Source organism: Pelophylax lessonae (assembly GCF_965119305.1).
Source record: "Pelophylax lessonae genome assembly, chromosome: 5".
Classification (NCBI taxonomy): domain Eukaryota; kingdom Metazoa; phylum Chordata; class Amphibia; order Anura; family Ranidae; genus Pelophylax; species Pelophylax lessonae.
The window spans coordinates 133,908,812-133,928,994 of NC_138772.1; the positions used below are offsets into that span (position 1 = coordinate 133,908,812).

A 20,183-nucleotide genomic window follows, 5' to 3' on the forward strand; every position below is an offset into this window, starting at 1 on the left:
TCATGTGGCCTCAGAATCTTCGAAGTGCGTTTTGGCAAAGCTCAGTCATGACTGCATGTGGCCTTTCTTGAGAAGTGTCTTTTTTCTTACAACCCTCCCATACAAGTCACATTTGTGGGGAATTTGTAATTTTGTTATTACATGCACACAATGACCACTCTTTGTCATAAATTCCAGCAACTGCTTCATAGACATTCCCCTAAGGAAGCCACGTAAACCTGTGGTGCAATGCGTAGGAGAGGGGCCAGTCTGACGTCACGCCACGGCGTGCACCACACACGAGGATTGCGGTAAACATACTATAGTGGAGTGATATTCTCGGGCTAAGGCTTTGATTTTATGCTGTTTACAGTCTGGTAGACTCACAGCATCATGCATATGTGATTATTCTGGATATGAGATATAATCTGACCACTTCAATACAGGGTACTTATACCCCCTTCCTGCCCAGGCCAATTTTCAGCTTTCAGTGCTGTCACATTTTAAATAACAATTGCGCGGTCATGCAACAGTGTACCTGAAACAACATTTTTATCATATTTTTCCCCACAAATAGAGCTTTCTTTGGTGATATTTGATTACCACTGGGTTTTTTTGTTTTTTGCTCAACAAATAAAAAGAGATTTTTGAAAATTTTGGAATTTTTTTTTTCTTTGTTTCTGTTATAAAATTTTCGAAATAACAACGTTTTCTCTTTCACTGATGGACTCTGATGAGGCGGCACTGATGGGCACTGCTAAGGTGGCACTCATGGGCACTAATGAGGTGGCACTGATGGGCTCGGATGATGAGGTACTAATATGCAGCACTGATGGGCACTGATAGGCAGCACTGATATGCTGCTGGACATAATATGATGCCCAGTCAAGATAAAAACCACTTTGCGGCCATCATTTTGCTATATGGCGGGCGGGAAGTGATTAAATAAAGACCGGTCATTTTAAAGGATAAGGAATTCGTATAGTTTTCTCTTTTGGTGATGTGGATGAGTGGAAGTGAATCCAAAGAGAGGGGATCATAGACCCAGAGGTATCCATAGGACTAAAACAACATTAAAGATTACCGCATTCATTGGTCTTATCCCCCAGGTGAGGGCACATCAGGTAAAGGAATGGGCACCATTGCATGAAGAGTGTTTATTCATACATGTGATTGACAATATTGATTCATTTGCATGTGTGGAAACATTTTCATAATTTTGCTGTAATTGGTGGTTTCTCTAATCATATATACTGTACACCAAAGGACATTGAAAAAGACTGTTTTTTCACTTTTTGTATCAAGTATATTTGGCATTTATGCCTTGATGATAAGGTTGTTTTAAAGAGATAGTAATATTGATTGTCAGTATATTGGAGCATGGCACCATTCTGTTTATATTTGTATATTTGTACACCATTTATGAGAGTGTGTAAAGGTGTGAGCGATCCAGTAGCACAAGATACAAAGCACTTTTGTATTTTTGCACACATTGGTTGCAATATAGCAGCACGGAAGTACACTTATTGATTTTTTGCTTCAGAGTTGTTGTAGGCCTCTTGGTAACCTCTCTGACCAGTTTTCTCCTGGTTCTTTTATCCAATTTGGAGTGACGTCCTATATCCAGGAAGTGGCTGTGTTGTACCAAATACCTTCCACTTCTTAACAATAGACTTAACTTTACTTCTGGGCATTGATAAAGCCTTTGAATTTTTTTTGTATCCATCTCCTGACTCGTGCCTGTCCACGACATTATCCCGTAGATCTTTTGACATTGCCTTGCCCCCCCATAGTTGATTGTTTGTTTGCTTCAGTTGCACTAACAGGGACTGAAATGCTCCAGGAAAGCTCTTTTCAAGCTGAGCTAATCAAAATGACCACAGCTGATCACAGTTGAAAGTCAAATTGCTTTGTGTGACATCGAGAAGGTGATTAGCTACACCTGATTGAGTTTACAAGTCATTTTTAGGAGGGGAGTGATCCTTTTTTCCAACTTTTTAAATTTTTTCTATTTCTAAAAATAAATATTTTTTAATAACAAAAACTGTGTGTAGCACCCTCCAGCTAGTGTGCTGGGTGTAAATAGGTTTCTGTTAGTGTAGCAAATTGGTTTGGCTGAGATCCAGGCCTGGGTTTAATCTGCGTCAGGGTTGAGTGACTCAGGAAGGCTAGATAACCCAGCAAGCAGCATCTTTGGTGCCTCCCCCTGTTTTCTGGACCCTTTGAGAAGCTTCCAGATGTAGTGGAAGGAGGCTAGAAGGAGCTGCTTGGTATAGTTATGAGGGCCCCAGCCAATCCCTAGCAAATATGCTGACAGGGGGAAGGCCACCTCATAAATAGGCATGAATCATGCCAGCAGGGGCAGTCAGGTGGAAGATGGAGATGTAGTGCCGAGTAGGCTGTTGGTGGCCCTTGAGGGTGCCCCCCAGTCTGTGGGGTGACCTTGGGCCTGGGGCTCGAGTGCTGGAAGGATCCCCCACAACCCTGGGAGGAACCCATTCCAGGAAGTGCTGGAAGGAACCCCTTCCTGGAGGCACGGGAGCAAGGAAAGGACAGCGGGAGCAGGTCAGCACATCTGGGAGATCTCCTAAGCAGTCAGCCGGGTGGCCTGGTGAGTGGTCAGTCTGTGAGGACTGTGGAGAAGTTAGCCAGGGGAGCTAGTGAAAGGTGCAGCTGCAGCCAGGTAGGCTGGCAGTGCCTGAAGAGGTGGTGCTTGGATCAGTAGCCACAGTGAGGCTCGGGTTCCTGCCTGTAACAGGCTTTTGCTCTAAATTTCACTAAGTGCTATGTCAAATTAACTATCAGTGTGCCAGTGGAGTTCTGCAAGTAAGCGAGTGCTGGAGGAAGCAGAGGAGTGTATATGGGAAAAGCTGTCCCTGGAATTGTTCTGAAGTCAAGTGGGCATCCCATATTTTCCAATCCCCATCCAAGTTCTAATCCCTCAACTAAATAGCAAAAACAAAGTACTGGAGTGTTCTCTGACTCTGAGTGCCTGTGGAAATTTGGTGTACCTGGCTGTGCAGGGTGGGGGAGCCCATTCTACTTGCGGCTCCATAGGGGATGCGCTACATGTGTCTCTCTCTTCATTTCAGGCTGCAAAGCAACAAAATGTGATTGTTTTAAAGGAGAGTGATTCTTTTCTATACCAACTGTAGTTAAGACATGGAGGGCAGCAGGAGGAACCTGTAAGTGCTTTGGAGGACCTAGGAGATTGATACCTCTGAAAGTCTCAGTTTCCCTACAAATTTCAAGTAGAAGATTTAAACTGAATGGTGTGGCATTCTAGTGGGCAACGGTAAGGTGAATACTCTTTTATTGGTAGATTAAACTGAATGCTAAGTGTATGCACTTTAAATGAAGTGTAACTATAGCAAACATAATTATTACCACTTAAGGAGATCACAGGACTTTCCCTAACAATGTCTTAATCTTGCTTTCTCTCCATAAGGCTGGCACCATCATTGTTCAAGAATGAACTCTACTCTATAGACTGAGATGCTTCTTCAGGGTGACACAACCATATATGGCGGTATTTTAATGTTTCTTTCGCACTGCTCAGTTGGTCAAATATTTACATTTGTCATTCTAAGTAATTGGTTGCTTGCAGAGGGGAACCTGAGGAAATGTTGCTGAAACTAAAAAGATGGGAGTTTTTAACTATATTTTGACATTTTTGGTAATTTTATATGCAGAGTTAAGAATGGTGACACTTTATCATTTTTCTTAGTGATTGCAAACCTGTGCTTTGGTCATGCAAGCAAAGGAACATTCTTTATAATTTCCCCCTTGCCAACAGCACATTCTTACCTTTTTTTCACTCCTCAGCTGTTCCATTCAGCCAGTGAATAAAATATGAAGTACTTCATGGTAGGAAAGAGCATAAAACTCCCTTATCTTCTTATGTGAAAGTGGTGTTTTTGCTGATTGGTCCAATAATGTCATTTGCAGGCGGAAAGAGTGTTTAGTCCTAAGCTTTGACTATAGCTGCTCACAGCTTGTACAGGGTGTCCTTTCTTCACTTCTGGTAGCTGAACAGAGTGGTGGGGAGTAGAGATGTACCGAACGGTTCGCCGGCGAACGGTTCCCGGCGAACTTCGAACGTTCGCGTTCGCCGCTGCAGGCGAACATATGCGATGTTCGGTCCGCCTCCTATACATCATCATTGAGGCAAACTTTGACCCTGAACATCACAGTCAGCAGACACATTCCAGGCCAATCAGCATACCTCCCTCCCACACCCTCCCACCTCCTATAAATAAGCAAGGGCAGCATCCATCTTAGATCATTCTGAAGCAGTGTGTGTAGTGAGAGTAGGGAGAGAGCTGCTGCTGCTGCTGCTGCTGTTAAGCTAGGGACAGTTAGTCAGTGTTCCTGGTCTTGCAGTGTTCTTGGTCCACTACTGCTGTAAGGACAGCACCCCAAAAAGCCCTTCTAAGGGCTGGTATTTGTGTAATTTTTTTTTTATATATATATATATATATATATATATATATATATATATATATTTCTAGCGTCCCCAAAAGCCCTTTTAAGGGCTGGTAATTGAGTTGTTTCTTCTTATATATATATATATATATATATATATATATATATATATATATATATATATCTATCTAGTGTCCCCAAAAGCCCTTTTAAGGGCTGGTAATTGAGGTTTTTTTTTTTATTTATATATAAACATATATATATATTTAGCGTCCCCAAAAGCCCTTTTAAGGGCTGGTAACTGGTAATAGAGTTTTTCCTATATATATATATATATATATATATATATATATATATATCTATTGTACACTGCAGTTGCCTGCCCGCTGTGTGTGAGAGGCCACAGACCTACCACAGACTGTACTGTGTGCACACCACACTCATTTTGGGTGGCACAGGCACAGTACCTGGCATTTTAAAAAAATATTTTTTTTTTCCTCTGTCATAATTGCAGTGAGTGCTGTGTCAGGTCCACAGAGTGCACTGTACCCACTGCAGTGCACTGCCCACCACTGATATATATACGGTGGCACAGCATCTTGTTGCAATAAATTGAAAAAAAAAAATATTTTTTATTATTGCAGTTGCCTGGGCTGCCAGTGACTGTCAGGTCCACAGAGTGTACTGTGCCCACTGCAGTGCCACTGTGTGCCCACCCACCACTGATATATAAGGTGGCACAGCAGCTTGCAAAGTAAAAAAAAATATATATTTTTTTAAATTGCAGTTGCCTGGGTGCCAGTGACTGCTGTCAGGTCCACAGAGAGTGTACTGTGCCACTGCCCACCCACCACTGATATATAAGGTGGCACAGCAGCTTGCAAAGTAAAAAAAAATATATATTTTTTTAAATTGCAGTTGCCTGGGTGCCAGTGACTGCTGTCGGGTCCACAGAGAGTGTACTGTGCCACTGCCCACCCACCACTGATATATAAGGTGGCACAGCAGCTTGCAAAGTAAAAAAAAATATATATATTTTTTAAATTGCAGTTGCCTGGGTGCCAGTGACTGCTGTCAGGTCCACAGAGAGTGTACTGTGCCACTGCCCACCCACCACTGATATATATGTCTGCAAGAGAAAAAGCCAGCCGCAGAGAAGCCGTATTCCTGAAAATATAAGAAAAATGCTGTTTTTTAGGGGTTCTGGACATGCTACAGAGCTGAAACTTGACAGGTACACTTTTTAGACCCCCCAGACACTAAATACAAAAAATGACATGCCTGCCTAAAAAAATGCCCGCTAAATGCCTGCAAGAGAAAAAGCCAGCCGCAGAGAAGCCGTATTCCTGAAAATATAAGAAAAATGCTGTTTTTTAGGGGTTCTGGACATGCTACAGAGCTGAAACTTGACAGGTACACTTTAGACCCTCCAGACACTAAATACAAAAAATGACATGCCTGCCTAAAAAAATGCCCGCTAAATGCCTGCAAGAGAAAAAGCCAGCCGCAGAGAAGCCGTATTCCTGAAAATATAAGAAAAATGCTGTTTTTTAGGGGTTCTGGACATGCTACAGAGCTGAAACTTGACAGGTACACTTTTTAGACCCCCCAGACACTGAATATAAAAAATGACATGCCTGCCTAAAAAAATGCCCGCTAAATGCCTGCAAGAAAAAAAGCCAGCCGCAGAGAAGCCGTATTCCTGAAAATATAAGAAAAATGCTGTTTTTTAGGGGTTCTGGACATGCTACAGAGCTGAAACTTGACAGGTACACTTTTTAGACCCCCCAGACACTGAATACAAAAAATGACATGCCTGCCTAAAAAAATGCCCGCTAAATGCCTGCAAGAAAAAAAGCCAGCCGCAGAGAAGCCATATTCCTGAAAATATAAGAAAAATGCTGTTTTTTAGGGGTTCTGGACATGCTACAGAGCTGAAACTTGACAGGTACACGTTTTAGACCCTCCAGACACTAAATACAAAAAATGACATGCCTGCCTAAAAAAATGCCCGCTAAATGCCTGCAAGAGAAAAAGCCAGCCGCAGAGAAGCCGTATTCCTGAAAATATAAGAAAAATGCTGTTTTTTAGGGGTTCTGGACATGCTACAGAGCTGAAACTTGACAGGTACACTTTTTAGACCCCCCAGATGCTAAATCCAAAGAAATTTTTTATTTTTATTTTTTTTTAATTTTTCCAATAATTGGCTCTCTATCAAAAAATTATAATTTTTAAGAACTTTTTTTTGCGTGATCCCTCTCCGGCATGCCACAGTCCAGGTGTTAGTCCCCTTGAAACAACTTTTCCATCACTATTGTGGCCAGAAAGAGTCCCTGTGTGTTTTAAAATTCACCTGCCTATTGAAGTCTATGGCGGTTCGCCCGGTTCGCCGGTTCGCGAACATTTGCCGATGTTCGCGTTCGCCGTTCGCGAACGGCGAATTTTCGGTTCGCGACATCACTAGTGGGGAGAAGTGAGAATGTGCTGCTGGGGAGGTAGGCATTAAAATGGACCTGTTGCTGTGCCCTCTATTGGCAAAGAACATATTTGCTTTTAGCTGACACATATTTTTTGCTGCTCAAAAAACAAGTGATCACATGTTTAGGGTCTTTGTATGGAAATGTATCTGTAGCCTTGAACTCTCAATCTGGCAATTTTGATCAATTATCAAATCCATCTTTATTCCAAAGTGACTGGTGCCCAATTGTCTTACATCTCCCGTTTTTGTACTATATGGAGTCTTCCAGCAGATGTGATTATTTTGACCAACTGACTTCTGGGTGGAGAAGAGAGTGTGAAAAATAAATACATTTGACAATGCATTTTATTTTATTTCTATTATTTTTATTTACAATATAATAATGTAGTTTTGTTGTACTTTACATAACTAAATAATTGTTTTTATCACAGTTTTCTGATGCATTTCTTTCCTTTGCATTTTCATCACTTTTCTTTCGATTTCAAAGTGGGTCATACATTAGCGTGAAGCTGATTTCACCACCATGTGCAAAGAGTGCATATCTGGCTATCTGGAATATAGTGTTGGTTAGATGATGGGTTTTGTGGGTGATTCACTAGTTGCTACATCTGGAGACTCCGTTCGTATTCAAAGGTCATTGCTTGTCTTTTCTACAATTAAAAAAGGAAAAAAAGGTATTAGAACACTGACAGTGCATTATTTTATCCATATTAATACTAAAAATACTAGCAAAATTAGGTTGAAATAAAAAATAATTTTAATATATGCAATATCTTTTGATATCTACAAGATTTTTTTGATTGATCCTAGAGGCAAAATGTATTTCGCATATGTTTATTTTCTTTTGTACCTGATCGCTTACACACCCAATTAATGCTCAGCATTGACTATAGCTAGAACAGTTCATCATTCAGGACTTATTAATAATGGAGGGCAGATATTACTATCTGCCTTCTGCTGGAAACCATATCATAGTGTTTAATCAACACTGCTCCTGCATATTACAAGTTACTCATGCAAAGTACCCATTTACTCACTATGCTCAGATAAAGATGCAGGCCCCTTAAACTTCAAATCACAAAACTCCCCAATTGTTCTAGTGGGGGAGAAATTGTCCCCAGGCATTGGATCCTTTCAACTGTTCACCTGTGTTACCAGAGCTATCCTGGACATAAGGGAGGGGGACACTGTTTATGGGGATAAGTGAAAGTAGAGGTTAGCGTTCTTCTATGTAAGCTTTGCTTATATAGAATATATTAAGCAGTCACATGTTATCCTGACTATGCCACAGAAGACAGAAACTACCATCATTTTAAGCTCCACAAACAGTTAGAAGCAGCCATAGCATGTCAAGAGCAGAGATTCACAGGCTCTGGCCTACCCCTGACTGTTGTAAGTGGGAAATTGATAGACCCAAACTGTAACTGAAAAGACGGATCCATGGGAGTTGGCTATCCGGAATTTGACAGAAGGGATAGCACAGCTCATGCCAGAGTTATTTCTATTGAAGCACAGACAGGAATACTCCTCTGAGGAGCAATTGAAAAGCCACAGAGAAAGGATCCAGTAGTTGTACCCATTAATAGAGGCAATACAGTTGTAGCAGTGGCTTGGTACCAGAGAAGGATTGAAGCTACTGGGTACCTTCTCGACCCGATGAATGGTATAATCAAAACATATATAATATTGCTCTAGGGGGGTCCACATTTGTCCATAATATAACTGGTTGTAGATACAGCTTAATGCTAACAGTCCTTGAAACAAAATAGTGGATGAACACTGATGTTTTCTGAATTAAAGAATTATTCTACCATCTATTATTGTGTTTCAAGGACTGATGGATGTTATACTGTGCTGTAAAATAATGTTCCTTCATGACTCATTAGTAAACTGGCAGATCATACTCTCAAAGGCCTGGGCCCTCTCTCTGATGGTGAGAATTCACATGGAAGTGGGACACTGTTGAGGTCACAAAACATTCAGCTGGTCCAAGAGAAAAGCCATTTGTGTAGATTTGTTCCAGTTGGTTAAACAAGACTGACACTGTGTAGTTTGTTCAGTGTCTAAGGGTGCAGCAGCCCAAACTCCACCTCAAACTTGGGACACACCTGTCCCACTGGAAGTACTGGACATAGACGTTCATACACTCAAAATGTGAAAAGATGGATAACGTCACATTCTAGTCATGATGGACCACTTTACCAAATTTTCAGTGACAGTGCTGGTCACTGACCACACTGCTAAGACTGCTGCCCAGATAGTGGGAAAGCACTTCTCCATTACTTGTGGTTGTCTGCAGAAGATAGATCAGATCAGGGATTATGATTTGAAAGTCCTTTAAAGATTGCTGCCATTCACTAGCAATTAAGAAGTCTCAACCTACTCCATGCCTCCCACAAGGCAATGGTTATGTGTGCTGCTCAGTTAGATCATGATACAACTGCTGAGAGGCATAAGTCATGAGAAATGAAGGAAATAAACCCATGACTTTGTCAAAGTGTTCTTGAAATACAACCATGCAGTATATTCCTTGACAGGTGAGGCAACTCACATTACTATGTTATGTTTGGCCATAATCATGTGAGGCCCACAGAAATACTTGAACACACCTTAACATTGATTTGAACTAGATTTGGCAATGGAAACTATGCCTGTCTGAAGTCAAACAGTTTGTTTAAGACTAGTCATGGGTGGAGAGAGGAGAGTTGGAAGCAACAGACTCTACCTTTCAACCTGGGGACAGAATGCACATCAGTAAGGAAAATTGCAAACACTGTGGGAAAAAGTCCCTGAAGTTATCCTGCAACATACCATTCCAGGCATGTCCATTTAAAATCTACAGAGATAAGGAACCCAAGAAAAACCATAATGTCTACACTATAAACCCCTAAAACTAAAACCTATTTAGACCTACAGAGAAGTCCATAATGGGTTTGGTACAGAACCTGTCCAAGATCATAAGTCACAATGTCTCTGCCACCAACGGTAACTACATTTCTAGAGAGTACTCTCTTATTTTATATCAATGTTACATGCACTGCATAGTTACAAGAGTATGACTAGGGTTCCAGTTAGTAGTGTTGTCCTTTATTTTAAACAAAATGTTGTTTTCTCAATTCACAATTTTCCTCAATCTGCAGTCCCCAAATAATTAAAAATATTAGTTGTGTTATCTGTTCAGAAATCCCGTAAAAGCATATATTTACATTTTATTTTTTTATCTAATATATGATTAATTTACCCATAAAACCTAATCCACATGCTATACTTTCATTTATTAGTAAAGTCTCAGATATGGACATATTCAGTAATAAATAAGAGGACCTTCACTGAGCTACCCCAATCCGAAAAAAGAATAGACTGATGGTTATTACTATAACCTATCTGCAGCTCTTGGCACCCACTAGCTGCTAACCTTGAAACACAGAAGCAGTGAGAATCATATGAAGTCCCATGATACCTCTTAAGGTGAGACAGCCACTTAGTGTTTTTTTTTTTTTAACATGAAGGAAGACCAGTGCTACTGATAGGAAAATGAAATGATGTGGGGAGTGGAAACTAGCTTAGGTTTATTAAAGGCTCTACTTGTGTAAGCGCTGCACGTAAACTTGAAGAACAAAATGTTTGCCATTCTTGTACTATAAGCTAATTCCCCCTATCCTGTCATGTTTCCTCTAAGAAAATAGAATGGAAAACAGCAGTATTGCTGTCTCTGTATCCTGTATCCTGTGGAGATGGAATCCCTCTGTAATATGTTTTCACAGGATATGTTACATGTAAACTAATGCTTTGTGGTAGAGGTCATCTGTTGTAAATTAAAAATACATTTTTGTCAGAGTAGATGTTAATTCTAATAATCTGTTTGGAATGAACAGGGCCCTCTTAAAAGCATCATGGCCCCCTGGGCAAAATTATGCACAGGGCCCCTCCCAGGGAGATGGCGACCAGCAGCTCACAACGTGTACCACACCATATGTGGGTGTGGCTAAATTACACTAAATATTGTGGGTGACTTTTTAGTCTGATTAGAAACAAAAAATAAAAACAACCAAGAAATTATTCCAAATTAAATTCCCCCCCTGTACACACTTTCCTGCCCCCTCTACACACTGCCCCCTTGTGCACACTGTCCCTTTTTCCCCATGTACACACTCCTTCCACTCCTTTTTTACACTATTCCCCTCCCTGTATGCACTTCGCCCCTGTCATAAATGTCTCTCCCAGCCGACTGTCAGTGGCCTTTATTTATGTATATCTGTATGTTACCATTAGGCCTTGTTCACACAAGCATTCTTAAGCGTACACCCATTTGAGGGCCAATTTTGCCTGTCCAAGCATGAGGGTGCACAGATGTTCAGTTCATCCTCATGCAGGCAGTCCCTATTCATGTCAGTTAGAATGCAGTGGCTGCACAGACTCAGCCGCTGCTCCAAATTTGACATCCGTATGGGTATGGGTGCACGAATCCACACTGTCTGTGTTTGGGGACCCACACCCACATGGATGTCAAATTGGCAACATTGGCCCTGTACATGCAGCTGCGGTGTCCTAACTGACATGAATGTGACTGCCTGCATGAGGATGAATGAAAAACACCTGTGCATCCCATGCCTGCAAACACGACCCTCACAATGGTGTATGCTTAAGGGCTCTTTCACACAGGCGTTCCGTATGTCCGTTTTTCATCCCATCCGTTTTTTCGATGAAAAACGGACATAATGTATCTCTATGTAAATACGGATGTCATCGGATGATCATCCTCTGACATCTGTTTTTTGTCAGTTCAGTTCAGTTCAGTTTTTTTGAACGGAGGAGAACCCTATTTTTTCTTCCTTTCAAAAAACAGAACGGAAGCAAAAACGGATGTCAGTGGTGTCATCCGCAGACATCCGTATTTACATAGACATGCATTATGTCAGTTTTTCATCCGCAAACGGATGGGATGAAAAACGGACATACGGACCGGATGACACAAGTGTCATCCGTGTCCGTTACAAAAAAAAAAAAAAGGACCTGATCGGGCAAAAAAAAGGAACGCCCGTGTGAAAGAGCCCTTAGTATTCCTGTGTGAACAAGGCCTAACAGTAATGTAAAGACATGCATACTGTAAATTCACACACATACATATAAATATATGTATGCATAGGCATACATATATAAACTCACACACATACTGTACATACACACTCACATACATTCAGTACATACATAAACTCACACACATACAGTACATACATAAACTCACACACATACATACACACTCACATACATACAGTACATACATAAACTTACACACGTACATACACACTCACATACATACAGTACATACATAAACTCACACACATACATACACACTCACATAGATAAACTCACACACATACATACACACTTACATACATACATAGCTTTTTTAAAAACCACAGCTTTCTGTACCCGGCTGACCAGCATTTGGCACCTGTTCCTGTGTACTCAGTATTGCATGCAGGGGAGACAGGGCAGATCAGAATTTAGGAAGGAGCTTTCCCAATGCACAGCCCTGCCCATTATTGCCCACTCCAGCTCTGCAGATTAGTGTTAAAAGACAGCTCTTGAGGCTGTTCTTGAATACTACAAAAAATAGCAGCTGCCTTCCCCTGCCTGGCTGGACTTTTCAAGACTGACAGGGCTGCTGTGCTTCTCCTACCTGCTGACAGGAGTAGTGAGTGATGCTGCTGTCACATTGCCTGACAGCCTATACAAATACAAATTTATCATGGGGCCCCCCATGCACCTGGGGCCTGGGAATGAAACCTAGCTTGCCTAGATATCAACTTTGCATAACAAAATAACAGCATTTTACATTGTCATGACCTTCCTGTCACTGTCTTCTTCAGGGTTTTTAAATTCTAGAGGATGGGAATTCATTTCGTATTGAAGTCTATCAGAATGCGCTGTTCTTCCAAGTTGCAGTGGTAATGTGGCAAGCGAGTGAACAAAATGGTTGCTATATTGTGATCTTCCGAACCTCTGCGGTAAATTAGCCACTGACTGGACATTGGTCTTGCCAGACAAGTAACGCCCAAAACGTTGAGGTAGATTGGGAATGCTTTTGGCTATTTTATCAAAACTGGGAATGCTTTTGGCTATTTTGTCATCGGATGTTCTTCCAAATCTCAGAGGCAGATTTGCAGCAGGTTTAAGGCTTCGTTCCTGGAGAAATTCGTTCTCAGGCTGCATGGACAGGCTGTTGTATCTGTTAATGTAATCTATGCTGTTGGATCCCCAGTACCGATACTCATCAGAATTATCATTCCTCTCATTCTGGAAATCTTCTTTGGACTGTAAAGATAATAAAAAAGAAAATTATATTTAATCAAATCAACTGAATACTGTATGATAGAGTGGTTCTATATCCCTACAAGCTCTGAAAAGGGTGTTGTGTGACTTCTAAACATGTTGACTTTTGTACCAATTCAATGTTTGAAGTAAAATTAATTTTGGATTTGTAGTATTTTGATGTGGTACTTTAGTTACAGTTCTACATTTTTCCGTATGTATATGACTGACTACACCCTGAGGAATCCCTCTGCCTTAATGGTTCTGGTATTAGTGATGTTTGGCTGTCAGACTAAATGTTTAGATTGCAGTCCACTTAAGAAATGGAATACATTTTCACCCTTGGTTATTTTTTCATACTGATTTGGTTCAGAGCTGAAGATGCTTCTCATACACAAGGGATCTAGCTTCATTCACAGATTCCACCTTTGGAACAACTCAAGATTACAAGAACGAATTGGTCATTGGGATTCCAAATGGTTATCTAATGAGGTATTACAAACAATTTCCATTTATACATCAAGGGGGCTTCCTTTCTTTCCACCAACTCGAAAACAATTTTCCACTTGCTAATAAATAGTTTTTCAGACATCTTTGTTTGTACCATGCACTTTTGTACAATTCAAAATTTGTAACAAGCAGTTATTTCTCTCCTTACTGGAAAATCTTATGTATAAAAACAAAAACAAAAATTTGACACTGCAAATGGACACAATTCTCTAATTGGATTTGAATTTGTGGGGTGATCTGAAAATAGTCTGGATCACAGAAGTTATTATTACTGTGAGAAAATGTATTCACTTTAAAAGTATTCATCATTTTCATTACATTCCAGCAAAACAAACCCTGCTCCCAATCAGATTGAGATTGAATCTCAATCTAGTGTTTTCCATCTTTTTTGAACCTGTTCACACACTATCCTATACTTTACTCACCATCTTCTATTCTTCAAAGTTTCCTTTCCGGGTCCCAAAACACCAACAAAAAACTTGCAAATGGGTTAAAAATAGCCAGTTAGGTGCTGTCCCAGCCAGGAGATTAGGAATGAATGTTTTCCCCATTCTTTGGCCTTTGGCGGGTTTTTCTCTGGGACGGAATTCACTGATCCCATGTTATAAAAGAGGGAAAGTGGTCTGTCTGGAGCTGAGAGGCCCAGAGGTTCAGGGCCCGTAATAGACCTGAGAGCGGAGAGTTGGGATTATAGAGAGAGAGAATGTTGCTCACTACTACCCGGATGTACTGTCTTCAGAACTTGGGGTTAGGCCTGAAGATACCAGGTGCTGGATTTTGCCAAAGCATGGACTATGCCACTGATGGAGTAGGGACAGAGAAAATCCTGCTCTTGCATGTTTGACTTTGAGGTGTTCATTTTGCACCTTTCCAAGTAAAAGCTTTTGAAACCTTGTTCCAACCTGGTCTGAAGTTAGTAAAGGAGGGTAAGGCAAGTAACTGGCACCATCCAATGATTTGGGTCACTATGGTACTTAGGGTATGAAAACAGCTCTGGAAGAGTTAATACAGTGTGGAATAGAAGCAGATGGAGTAGGGTAACAGATGTTGAACAAGCAGCCTGTCGTTAAACATGTGCCTGAGATAGGTGGAATAGCCTGTTGCAGGTGGAAGTTGTTGTCGGCGCTCTCTCCACGAGTGGTCCGTTTACCACAGCAGCTGGAGCAGATTCATTCCGCAGAGGTCCCCAGCCTATACCCAGGTACGGAAGGGTTAAGTAAAGTCAAGTGCTTGCATGAAGTCTGCGCAATGTGCACGTGGAACCCCCATACCATTACTGGGAGTGAGGTAGTGGTGACATGGGATGTGGATAAGGCTCAGTATGTCCCTCCTAAATGCAAGTTTCAGAGAAGGTGTACATTGTCATGGGGACCCGAGAATTAAAGTAATTGTAAATGATCGGCTTGTAAAACAACCCATTCAGTTTAAAATTTAAATAAAAGGTAAAACATTTGTGAATAGCTACGTAAGAGTTGGGGGGAGGAGAAGCAACCGCACACTGAACTTTCTAGTGAATGGCTGTGCAGTGGGGGGATGTCAGGACAAGTCTGATCATTGGAGGAGAGCAGGCTGAGTTCTCAGCATAGCTAGAAAACTGACCATGATGTGCTCTCCTGCTTAGTGTGGTCAGTTTTTAATAGGAATGCAGAAGGACTGGCAGGAATACCAGGGATTTCACACAAAGGAAGCAATACAAAGAGAACAGGATACTTTTTCATACAAGTTCATGGTACAGCAGACATATATCTGGAATATGAAATGCTGGGGTAACAAACACATTAAGTGCAGAATAGTTACAGTGCAGGTGTACTTTCGTCTCTAACAGGAGAGGCCCGCCTTAAGGTCAAGTATTCCCCCACGACACAACAGCCTTAGCCTTTTCCCAGGGCATTAATGAAAACAGCAGAACAGTAAAGGTACCCCATGTGTAGTAAAGTGATCCAGTTACAGGTGTCTAGCGTAGCCCAGAAAACCTCATGCTGGGGTAGGCCTCTCATGTGACTCGCACTTGGCACCCAATGAGGAGGGAAAACATGGAGGATGTGACAACCACCCTGTCACCCTGACCTGCCCATAAACTTGCTGCGGTTGACTGGCTTACGTATATCCTCCACTTCTAACAAACCATGATTTGTATGATTTCTTTATGCTGGGAAGGATATGCTACTACAATGGAAAAATTCCAGTCCAGCTGGCATTAGTCAGATGGTTGAAATTATATTGGATTTGCTACCTAAAACTATTTATCAGTAGAGCATGCCCTCAAAAGTTTTATAAACGCCGACAACCACAGATAGATAATATATTACCCCACCTGCCAGTCTACCTGATGTACCTAAACAAACTAGTTATGAAGATCAGTATATTGCTGTACTGTTTCCCACATTTTTATGAATATTAACAAGAATGCCCCTTAAATACCCCCTTTCTTTATAAAGTTGGATGGAGGAGGAGAGCAATGAGTGAGTGAGCAAGTGTGTTATTGTGTGTATAGAATGTTGAAAATTTATATTACTATATACTATACTATACTATACTATAACACAAACTGCTGTCAGATTTCATTATTTTATGTTCTTTTCTTTTTTTTAAATTTGAAAATGCAAACATAAACATTTTAAAAATAATTAAGTAATTAATATGCACATGCAATATTCATATTTACCCTATGAAAAAAAAAAATTAAAACCGTGTTTATTAGTTCTCAATATAATAGCTACATACATATACACTCTACAGAAGAAAACGTATACAGACACTCTTTACATTTATTTTAGGGTAAAGAGCAAGGTACAAAATGCAATACCCTATTGCAAAGAATCCAAATTGTTTCTTACTGCTGTAAACTAAATAAAGTTTAACTGTTCACTCCTTCCCACACACATTCCTCCTGCCCCATCATAATGATGAGCTGCCTTACTGGTCAATTGATATGTGCTAGAGGCAGAAAAAGTCAGGAAAATTTTGACAAAACCAGAAAGCACTGAAATCTTTCACTTTAGAATAGACCACTATTTGGCAAGCACTGTGTACTGGTTTACAAATTTACTATAGCTCAGAACTTGAGTCTAAAACAGCTTCTAAAAGTACAGATTTTAAAATCTTTAAACATAATGTTTTTAATATCATAGATTTTTTTGACAATACGTAAATTAGCCGAGGTCCCTATTTTAATATTGAAAGTCAATAGGAATCAGTGAAATTTTGATATCTCCATACCAGCAAGTTCCCTTTTGGATAGGGTTAAACTGATACCAGTTTTTTAAGGACCGAGTACGAGTACCGATACCTTTTCTTAAGTACTGGCTGATACCAATTACCGATACCTATTTTTAGTGTCATGTGACTTTACAATTATGAAGAACCGGGGGTTCACATATGTGCGGTCAAATTTTGACAGCAGAATTAAACCCCCTCTGGTACAACTTTGTTCAGTGATTCGGGTGCAATTTAGGTGCGAATGAAAATTGCACCTGAACCGGGCTCAAAATCTTACCAGATTCTTTTTAAAAATGCGATGTGGCGGCCCACACATAGTATGTGAACCGGCTCCATTGAAAAGACTGCAGGTTCACCAGGATTACTCAAGTTATCGATTGTCCCTAGCTAAAAATGTTCTCAACACTGGATTACACATGCACAGATAAGTTCAGTCTTGTTAAAGGACATATTTAGGATTCTATGGAAATTCTATGTAGAACCCCTCAGCCCCTCCTCCATACCTAGTCTCCTAAACTACAATAAACTGAAACAAAACCTCTGCAGATGCCTACCTCCTCCAGGCTGCCTTTAACTACACACTAACGTTCCACAAACTTGAATGAGGCGTGATGCTCCTGGATATGTCCTATTCAAGCCTATGGGATGTTAGAGCACCGGTGCTGCAGCCTGGCACTAGATTTTTACGAGCCGGACTGTAAACATTGGAGGCTGCTACCATTGGAGGAGTTAAACACCTGTGTGTGGATGACTCAGTTTGGGGTATTTTAGGAGTCTAGGGAGGGTGACTTAGGAGTTTTTAAGGAAATTCCAAACTTGTCTTCCAAAGGGCAACCATAGAGAAAAACATTGTACTCTATTAATTGTATGTTGTAAATACATGTAATGATAGTATCCAGTATATTAATTCCTGTTTTTATTTCAAATACATTTATTTATATTTTATTCATCTTTACCTGCAAACCAGCCTGTCCAGAAAAAGTGAAATTTACAGGTGTTGAGACAAATCAAATAACACTGACATGGGTACTTACAATGGGCATTCATATACATATGGTTTTAAACCTTTTTTCCAAAACGTGATCTTCTAACTCCTTACAAAGTGTTAACTGGGCTTTAGTCGTTTGTTGATTATTTAAAGTCCATTTAAAACTACATGCCCAACCAAGACTACCCTGTCAAAACAGTGACAACACTGCTGTGCGATTGTACTGCAAGTCAAATCTTGTATTCAGTGTTTTAAAGGAAGTGGAAAATATAGATCTCCTCCCAGAATCAACAGGTCATAAAAAAAGTAACAGCATAGAACTGCTGTATTTATTCTAGCGGCAGATTGTATCATATATGGTATTATTGTTATACAGGATTTATATAGCGCCAAAAATTTGTGCAGCGCATTACAGCGTTAGGGCAGAAAGTACGATTACAACACAATTTAACACAGGAGGAATCAGAGGACCCTGTTATTTGTTCTTTTGCCCATAGTTCCAATTTAATCTTTTTTTCTGTATGGAACTCCCCAGGAATCCATACTGCAATAATTATTAAGTCAAGTGGCAAAAATACAGTGACCCCCAAGGCAACACAGTTTCGCTATATGATACAAGACACCCAACCACATGTATGTAGCTATACATAAAATATACTCACAAAACAGACTTACCTCAAACAAGTCATCATATGTCTCTTGACTTTCTAGATTAGTTGCTTTATTCTCATCAAAGCAGGTGGAAAAGGCTAAAAGAGTGAGGAAGGTGCACAGCGGGAAAAGCATAATGTTTTTTTTATAGTCAATGTGCCTTTTTTCAAGTGCATTCAACTCATTTGGAGAGGTTGCTGCTGAGTCTTCTTCCTTATATAGGGTTTGAACAAAGAGCACCTGCAAACATGGACATTCTTAGACCATCTCCATCTTAATTAATATGAAATTAGATCATAAAGAATTAGAAGAATTTGTTTGTGTAGAGCTTACAAACAAATTGACCTAAGGAAATAGAATTGTTGAAACCTAATTAATTATGACTCTTTGGAGGGCATAGCAATTAAGGGATACAACAAAAATGTTCAGTCAGTACATAGTCCACATTTTAATTGTGCTAATATAAGTTAGTGAATTTCTTTTATTCATATTGTATTTGATTAGCATAAAGATAATTTTAATTAAAGCTAGATTATGCATGCAGATCATTCCTCAAACAGACATATTTGGCTATGAATGTGGAACAAGAAGGTAAAGAATAGAAGCCACATATTTATGATGTGATGAAATAATAAATGATACAAAGGCAGCAGTATTATAATTACGTACTTCAGGCCATTGCTGGTACTCATAAGTGTCTAATTTTAGGAGCTCAGCCTGCTCTACTCTGTGTATGTAAGGCCATGAGAAACATGTTACTAATTCTGAAAAACTGATTTTCAAGGGTTAATACACAAGTTTTTTTCCATAGGTGATGTCAGGCATGGTTATCACAAAAGTATTACAATTTCTGGGAAAAATTTAATTTTGATGAAGAGGTTATCCACCAAAATGATATGATCTTCTGGAAGCCTGTTATCACTTGTTGCAAAAGGCTCCACTAAAGAAAACATCATTTTCACAAATATATTATAGTTTTGTTGCTGCTGTGACCCCTAAATATTGCTACTAATTGCACTTTTTCTATAACTTTAGTAATTCTTGTACTACCTTGAAATTTTTGCCAGAGCCTATGCACACAATTCAAAGCAGGGCACTACAGGGATCATGTGCCTTCACCTTATATAAGTGTAGCTATGTATTTTATTTAATGCACAACTGTGGTCAAAATGGAAAGTTATTTTTACATTTCTACATTGTATTTAATTTTGTTTCTAGGCTATTCGATATATATTGATCTTTTGACAAAAGATAACAAATGTTTGGGGATGAGTTGAAGAAAGAAATGTTCAGTTATTAGGTAGAGGAGAAATAGGCTTTCTTGAAGAGATGAATAATTGTCTTCCATGTAGTGGCTGGTAGTATCATTGGAATCTGAATATTTTTCTACAGAGAATACAGAGATAGATAAGGGAAAAATGTTGCCACATAATACCTATTAGTGGCTAACTAAAAATAATTAAAAGACTAGTTTGGAGCTCAAACATTTCTTCTTTTGAGTATTACAGTGGTTATCGAAAGTTTGGGCACCCCAGGTAGAAATTTGTATTAATGTGCATAAAGAAGCCAAGGAAAGATGGAAAAATCTCCAAAAGGCATCAAATTACAGATTAGACA

At 39.9% G+C, this 20,183-nt stretch overlaps 1 protein-coding gene across 1 annotated transcript; it reads right to left on the reverse strand.

Moving 5' to 3' along the window:
- Window positions 1–7,266: 7,266 nt before the first annotated feature.
- Window positions 7,267–18,742, reverse strand: NPVF (neuropeptide VF precursor; the record flags this gene model as incomplete). The annotated part of the gene is given in 4 exon segments (XM_082257798.1): window positions 7,267–7,533; window positions 12,734–13,201; window positions 18,591–18,710; window positions 18,713–18,742. Coding segments are annotated over 4 exon segments (666 nt in total). The 3' UTR covers window positions 7,267–7,485.
- Window positions 18,743–20,183: the final 1,441 nt, after the last annotated feature.